Below are 8,708 nucleotides of genomic sequence, written 5' to 3' on the forward strand. Positions count from 1 at the left end.
ATATAGTACCCCAAAAATAAAAACTTGGTATCCAAATTTCGGATGGGGTTCCTAGCGGGCCGCCCCACCCTAAAACCCACCAAACATATATTTAGACCAATCACAACAATATGGGACTCAAACGAAAGGTAGTTAGGATAAGAAAACGTATCTGATATCCAATTGTCGGAACATGGCAATATGGGACTCAAATGAAAGGAATTTGCGAGTAGAATACGAATCTAGTATCCAAATGGGGGACCACGTTTTAGGGGGTCCACCCCTTCCCCAAATACCCCCCAAACAGGACTTATTTACTGACCATGGGAATATGGGGCTCAAATGAAAGGTATTTGCGAGTAAAATACGAATCTAATACCCAAATATGGGACAAAGTATTTGGGGGCCGCCTCTCCCCAAAAGCATCCCTAAAGGGGACAAATTTACGACCATAGTAATATGGAGCTCAAATTAAAGGTCTTTGGGAGTAAAAAACGAATCTGATATCATTATTCGGGAAAAGTGTCTATGGGGCACCCCACCCCCACAACATCACCCAAATAGGAAATATTTTCTGACCATTTCAATATGAGGCTCAAATAAGAGGTTTTTAGAATATAACACGAATCTGATGTATATTTTCAAAGCCAACTCACTGAGTGGCCGCCCCATCCTCCAAAACACTCCCCAAATGGGGAGTATTTTCTGACCATTGCAATATGAGGCTCAAATAAGAGGGTTTTTAAAGTGGAACACGAATCCGATATATATTTTCAAGGCCAATTCACTGAGTGGCCGCCCATCCCACAAAACACCCCCCAAGCCGGTCATGTTTGCCGACTATGGAAATATGGGGCTCAAATTAAAGGTATATGGGAGTAGACCACGTATCTGATATCACCATTAGGGGCCAACTGTCTAGCGGACGTTCCACCAAGACAATTTGGGTCTTAAAGAGAGTGAAACTAAATATTCATAGTTTTTAGGGTCAATACCCCAAAGCGGACATATTTGCTGACTGTTGCAATAAGGAGTTTAAATGAGATTAGAAAACGAATTTGATATCCAATTTTGAGGGCAATTGCAATATGGGGTTCAAATAAATGATATAGAGATATATGAGAATAGAGCACGTTGCTGATATATTTTCCGGTCTTAGTGTTTGCGGGACCACCCCAATCCCCAAATCATCCCTAAATCGGGCATATTTACCGACCCTGTCAATGTGGAGCTTAAATGAAAGGAATTGGGGTAGAGCAAGAATTTTCGGGACCAATTTTCTGGGGGTCTACCGCTTTTCCAAAATAACCCACAAACAGCTATTTTTTAGTGACCATCGCAATATGAGGAGAAGGTATTTGGGAGTAGAATACGAATGTTATCCAAATGTAGGACCACGTATTTAGGGCATCACCCCTTTGCCAAAACACCCCCAAAGGAAAAAAAAATTTCGACCAATATGTGGCTCAAATGAAAGGTATTTGAGATTAGAAAACGAATTTGATTACCTATTTTGGGGCCATGTGTTTGGGGGACGCTTCAACCTGTAAACTCCTCTTAAGCCAATGGCAATATGGGGTTTAAATGGCATTTAAGAGAAGAGCACGGTGCTGATATTTTTTCCGGGCCAAGTATCTTGGGGAGCACCTCTCCCCCGAAAACACCACTAAATCAGACATCATGAGAATATCGGGCTAAAATGAAGTATTTTAAGAATGGAGAACAAACTTAATTTCGTAGGCCAATAAAGATCATGTGGGATTCAGATAAAGACACTTATATTGTTAAACTGTTAGTCAAGTTTGCATGGTATTTCACTTAAAGATCTTTAATTGTCGAAAATAAGTATTTCAAGGAAACTTTTTTTCCATATAAAGTAAAAGAAGGCGCGAGGGAGCGGGCCCGGGTCAGCTAGGAAGTTTATAAAACAAGTTCTGCATTTTGCTTTGTATATTAGGATGGCATCTCTAAAACTATTTAGTGAAAGCATTCGAACGAAGTCTAATCTTATATGGCGTTTTAAATATTAAAAGAGAAAATTTGTCGTTAATGGCTGATTTTTTTCTGAAATACTTTGAGTTGATATACTAGACCGGAGGGGGATCAAGTTTAATAATTCGAAATAGTACTTTAATGAACCTATAATAACTCCCAGCGATCGAAAAAAAGTCGGTGTTGCTTAAACGAACAAAAAAATGCCACCAAAGACATCCATTTAACTCCAGCCGTTGAAACTTCCACCTTTTTTGAAATTGCAATCAGAATTCCATTAAATTGTTTAATTTTAAAGCTCATTTAATACAAAAAATCATTTACAAAACAAAAAGTTGCATCACTTAAAGCTAAATAATCAAACAGATATATGCCAATGGGAAAGGAAGTAAAAAAAGTCATTGGTTTCATTTTGGTTCAGCGTTCGCACTTTTCCATTTCATTTTCATTTTTTTTTGTTTTTTTTTTTTTTTTGAGGTTACTCTTGTCAAAGCAATCACAATGTGCAGTTGTTTTGTGTCTTTTTTTATTTATTTAGAATTTTTTATTATTTCTCCAAAGATGATCTTAAGTATTCAAAATATTGTGAAAAAATTAAAACATGTAAATCTTAATTAAAATGAAACACTTTACAACTCATTGTCCCCCAGAGCAGCTGAAACATCTGGCAACCCCAAACCATGACGCCTTGCCACATGGCCACTCGGTATGAGCAAAGCCTCGCAGTCGCAGCAGCATAGAGAGCGGAACACCAAGTGTCTCAGGAGTACCACCCAAGGGTTGATTATAAAATAAACATTTTTGTGGTTAAAACTAAAAAATGTTAGATTTCATAAAAATTTGTAACTGATGTTGGTGCTTTGTTGTCGTTGTTTTGTTTTTTGTTTGTTTGGTGGTGAATGGGCTAATCGTACCCATTTGAATAAAACTAAAAAAAGATAATATTATAGTGGATGTGTGCTGTTCTTGTTGTTGTTCTTCTTCTTCTAGTTGTTGTTGGTTTAGATGGTGGTTGAATGTTGTTCTTGTAGTTATTATTAATTGTTGTTGTTGTAGTAGTTGTTGTTGTTGTTGTTGTTGTTAAATAATAGTATGTAAATATATATATATATATAAATAATAAATTTACTGAGGTTGTGGTCTTGGCTAAGCGGGCTTGTCGAAATCTTTTGCATGCGAAAAGATTTAGAAGCACTTGCGGTGGACAATGCCAGGGCCGGATTCATCGTATTCTTGCTTCGAGATCCACATCTGTTGGAAAGTGGACAAGGAGGCCAAGATGGAGCCACCAATCCAGACGGAGTACTTTCTTTCGGGGGGAGCAATGATCTTAATCTTAATGGTGGATGGGGCCAATGCAGTGATTTCCTTTTGCATACGATCAGCAATACCAGGATACATGGTGGTACCACCGGACAACACAGAGTTGGCATACAAGTCCTTGCGGATGTCGACATCGCACTTCATGATGGAGTTGTAGACAGTCTCGTGGATACCGCAGGATTCCATACCCAAGAAAGAGGGTTGGAAGAGGGCCTCTGGGCAACGGAAACGCTCATTGCCAATGGTGATAACTTGACCATCGGGCAATTCATAAGACTTCTCCAAGGAGGTGGAGGCAGCAGCAGTAGCCATTTCTTGCTCAAAGTCCAAAGCAACATAGCACAACTTTTCCTTGATGTCACGCACAATTTCACGTTCGGCAGTGGTGGTGAATGAGTAGCCACGTTCGGTCAAGATCTTCATCAAGTAGTCGGTCAAATCGCGACCAGCCAAGTCCAAACGCAAAATAGCATGGGGCAAGGCGAAACCTTCATAGATGGGCACAGTGTGGGATACACCATCACCAGAGTCCAAGACAATACCAGTGGTACGACCGGAGGCGTAGAGGGACAACACAGCTTGGATGGCAACATACATGGCTGGCGAGTTGAAGGTCTCAAACATGATTTGGGTCATCTTCTCACGATTGGCCTTGGGATTCAAGGGGGCTTCAGTCAATAATACTGGATGTTCTTCGGGGGCCACACGCAATTCATTGTAGAAGGTGTGATGCCAGATCTTCTCCATATCATCCCAGTTGGTAATGATGCCGTGTTCGATGGGGTATTTCAATGTGAGAATACCACGTTTGCTTTGAGCCTCATCACCGACATAGGAATCCTTTTGACCCATACCGACCATCACACCTTGATGGCGTGGACGGCCTACAATGGAGGGGAATACGGCACGTGGGGCGTCATCACCGGCAAAGCCAGCTTTGCACATACCCGAACCGTTGTCAATGACCAAGGCACCAGCATCATCATCACACATTTTGGCAGTAGTTTAGAGTGTCTGGGCGAGAGAAAAAGGTGTAAAGAGAGACAGAGAGAGATGAAAACACAATACATTAAAGATTTTTGAGTTTTTAAAGAACTTCTGCTGTTAAAGGGGATCTGTTTGAAAAAATATCCGATTTTTGCTGTAAAAGAGGTATTGCTTATTTTTTTGAAAATTTTCTGGTTAATTTGATGCGAGCAAGAGAAAGAGAGAGGGAGAGAAGACAAAACGCTTATGATTTTGAGTTTTTGAAGGAATTTAGCTGTTAAAGTTTAAGGGATTTGTTTGAAAAATCTCTAATTTTTGCTCTAAAAGAGTTAATGCTTATTTTTTTGAAAATTTTCTTGTTAATATGCAACAAGAAGGAGAGAGTCAGAGAGAAGAAAGAAACAAAACACTAATGAATTTGAGATTTTGAAGATATTTTGCAGTTAAAGCTTAAGGAATTTGTTTAAAAAAATATCAGATTTTTGCCCTAAAATAGGTAATGCCTATTCTTTCAAAAAATTTCTGGTAAATTCCATACGAGAAAGAGAGAGAGAGAGAGAGAGATGAAAGACAATTCACTAATAAACTTGAGCTTTTAAAGGATTTTTGCTCGCAATATTTAAGGTATTTGTTTAAAAATTATCAGATTTTTGCTCTGAAGTGTTTAATTGTTTTTTTTTTTAATTTCCTGGTTAATTTGATACAAATTTGTTTACTGCTCCTATCTGTTGACGTTAATACTTATTTGAAAAAAAGGGCATAAAAAATTCGACTCCAACTTAACCTTTTAACTCATTAGCGGATAATCGGATAACAATTGCGGCTTCTTAGGGCTCAATATGTCAAATCGGGAGATCGGTTTATATATGAGATATATCCAAATCTGAACATATATGGCCCATTTGCAATACTCAATGACCTATATCAATAAGAAGTCTCTGTGCAAAAATAGATCGACTTACTTCGCATTATCGCAGATCAATATTCCTATAGTGCTGGGTATAAAAACTGTTCCCCATTAAAAGTTCATATTTTAGGAGAAATTTGGCTTTTCGAAAGACAAACATTTTTTTTTTGCTCAAAAATTCAAACAAATAATTTTCTCAAATGCTTGATATTAAAAAAGATATTTTTGTTTCTCGAAAATTTTTAGTGTCTTGTTGCAATTTCCAATTTGTTTCACCTAAATGGTCATCCAATATTAAGAACATATTTTAAATTTTGTTATTGTAAAAACATTGTAGCTATAATATAAAATATAACGATTTTCTTTTTATTTTTTTCAAAATTTTTTAAAACTTTTTGAAAAAGTGAAAATAATTTATTTTAAAGAAATTATGTTTCTTAAAAAATAAAAATTTTAAATTCTTAAAAACTTAAAATTGTTTGAAAAAGTGCAAAAAATTTTTTTAAGTAATAAAAAGATTTTGTCTTAATTTTTTTTGAAAAAGTGAAAAACTTTTTTTTTTAAAAAAAAACATAATAACTTACGAAATAAAAAGGTTTTTTCTAAATATTTTTTTCAAAAATGTTAAATTTTTGTTGACATTTTTTGAAAATGCGAAATCAATTTTTTTCGTAAAAACATATTGATTTGAGAAATAAAAACATGTTTTATTTAAATTTTTGAAACCGTGAAAAAATTTGTCTTTTAATACACAATTACTTAGGAAATTAAAAGATTTTTTGTATTTTTTTTTTTTTTAATAATTTTTTTTTTAAATCAAAAAAAAATATTAAGAAATATATTTTTGTTTTTTAATTTTTTGAAGAAGTGAAAACATTAGTTTTTTTAAGAAACATAATGACATCAGAAATAAAAAGATTTTTTCTTTCTAAAATTTTGAAATGTTTTGAAAAATTCAAATCAATTTTTTTTAACATAATGACTTTTTTCAAATTACCCCACATAACACCTTAATCAAAAGTGCTGATGAAGTTACATGGCGTAACAGAAATCATGATACGCTAGCCAGTCAAAGTGTTATGAATAACAACAAACACTTGCTCAACTATTAAAAGTTCTTTGCTATGCTATTCTTTGAATAATAATTGAAAGCATTGAATATGATCTCGAGCTGGAAGATGTTCGAAAAATCGCGAGACGTTTTTAAAGATCAAAATAAAAGAGCGTAAACATATAATGTGTTTTGGTTAAAATAAGACATTTACTATCGGTTTGCTTGTCAGATATCCGACTCATGGTGTCATTGTTGAAAGACTAAAGATTTCAAGTCATAACTACACCATTTGAAACTAAAGAAAATGTAATGAATGTGTAACAAATCATGTTTTTTCCTTACTGATTGCTATTGGGTTCTTAAAGTGTCCAGTTTGATTCAACATTAGAAACTAGAAGGTCACTCTCCCTTCACTTGTTTATGTGGATTACATTTCTCAAGTGAGTCTAATTGCATACTAGATACATATTTTCCTCATACCTAAACAATTTATTCAAGTGTTAACAATTAGGGAATAGATACGAAATATACCTGGAAATGATTTCATCTGGAATATTTATGAAGAACAATGAAGATGAGATTGATCTTCATAAATATCCCAGATAACACCATTTCCTAGTATATTTCGTATCCATTCTCTAATTGTTAACCTTCTGTTTTACTATAAGCATCCTTGAACTTGAATCCTACTTTACTTTTTAATCTCCATAGCTTAATCTGAATATTCATACATTCTTACTCATTGAAAAAGGCTAAAGTAAGAATCGGTAATGAAAATTTATATAATTCAACATACTCCGTGCAATTTTAAATTAAGTTTAAACTAAGTTTAAAATTCTTGAGCATATACATAAAAAAAATAAACTATATCATCTTCAGTTGATGTAACAATATTAGATCCAAAAATTGTTTTCATTCTTCATGGGCATTTTTCTATATTTGCCTTACTAAGGATTACCAATATACATCACTGTTCTTCTTCTTAAAAAAAAAAACACGAAAAGACTTTCGGTCTTCATCTAACAATCCCATTTATAACTATTTAACACTGAGTTGTATCCTTTCTCATATTGCAGTTTTCGTTGAATGATCACTTAAATCCTTTGTTTCTTGTCATTGTAAATAAAATGTAGTTTAATTGCACGATTTTCAATAATCTCGACGATTTTAAAGTTGTAAGTAGAAAAACCTGAATAGGCGCAGTATTTACAGTTCATTTGTAACAGTTTTAACTAAACTTTGAAAACTTTCTTTAAACGAATATCAGAAGAAGATGTTAAATTTCCTCAATACCGATAGTAAAAATTTATTTCTCATAAAAAAGAAATATAAGTATAGTACTTTTATTTTTTTAAAAACTCTAAATTTTTTTAAAAAATTTCCATTGAGCAAAAACAATTAAATTTAAAAATTGTAAATAAAAAAATACAATTAAAACATAAAAAGAAGGTAACAATTTAGAAAAAAGATTTTTAATTTTTTAAGCAACAAACGAGTTATCTTTTTAAGGGTTTTACTTTTCAAATGTCACAGCTCAAAAACCAATTAAATTTTAACTGTTATCATTTTTTTCTCCATTAAATCTCCAAATAATTTTTTTTAGAAATTAAATTATTCAAAAATTATTTGCAATTCACTTTATTTTATTTAAAATATTTGTATAGCATGCTTGTCATAGGTTATGTTTTGTTCACAGCATTGCATAAGATTTCGAACTATTTGTAGGTTGGGAGGAAATTTGATACACATTTAAAAAAAAATCAAAGTTTAGCAGCAACGTTATTTGGGGCGATATATAGAGCCTCTAGGTTTTAAAATAAATTTTTAAAGCTATTTTTAGAAATTCCACTTTTAGTTGGTTTATTTCGTTTCTTTAAATTCCATTTTATTTATTTTTTGTTTTTTATTCTCTTTTAGTTTCTCAGATATTTTTTCATTATCCTTTTTCAGCACACTCATGTATCCTTTTTTTAAAAAAAGTTCACTTAGTCCATTGATTTTTTACGATTTTGTGTATTTTTTTATTTTACGTTCACTTTGTGATATTCACCTTTTCGGCCAACAAAAAAGGAATTTAGAATAGAATTCTTTGTTGTTTTGGGTTCTATTTGAATCGATCGAAGGATCCTTGTTGCCGTCTACACTCAACAACAAATAGATTCACTCTAAAGTTGTTTAGCCTTTATAAGAGCCGTTTTATTTGGCCATTTACCTCTACGCGCAATTAATTCTCAAAATAAACAATGAACACCAATACCCACAAAAGTCACATCGAACACGCACACAGTCACAGAAATTCTTCATTCAAATCAAAGAAAATGCTCTTTTCACAATTGCATGCACCATCACCACCAGCAAACGCATACAAAGCCAAAAGCACCGCAATGACCATCTCATTGTCTAAGTATGGTTGGCATTAGGGTCTGTGTGAATGTGTATCGAATTGTGTGTATGTTTGTCGCTAAA

The 8,708-nt window shown here is 33.6% G+C and overlaps 1 protein-coding gene across 1 annotated transcript; it reads right to left on the bottom strand.

Annotated features, from left to right (window-relative positions):
* Positions 1–3,069: 3,069 nt before the first annotated feature.
* Positions 3,070–8,429, bottom strand: LOC106081476 (actin, indirect flight muscle). The gene is made up of 2 exons (XM_013243451.2): positions 8,293–8,429; positions 3,070–4,308 (listed from the first exon to the last, which is right to left on the bottom strand). The coding sequence occupies exon 2, from the start codon at positions 4,285–4,287 to the stop codon at positions 3,157–3,159; it is 1,131 nt and encodes a 376-aa protein (XP_013098905.1). The 5' UTR covers positions 4,288–4,308; positions 8,293–8,429; the 3' UTR covers positions 3,070–3,156.
* Between the last annotated feature and the right edge of the window lie 279 nt (positions 8,430–8,708).

This window comes from Stomoxys calcitrans, chromosome 2, assembly GCF_963082655.1.
Source record: "Stomoxys calcitrans chromosome 2, idStoCalc2.1, whole genome shotgun sequence".
Taxonomy (NCBI): domain Eukaryota; kingdom Metazoa; phylum Arthropoda; class Insecta; order Diptera; family Muscidae; genus Stomoxys; species Stomoxys calcitrans.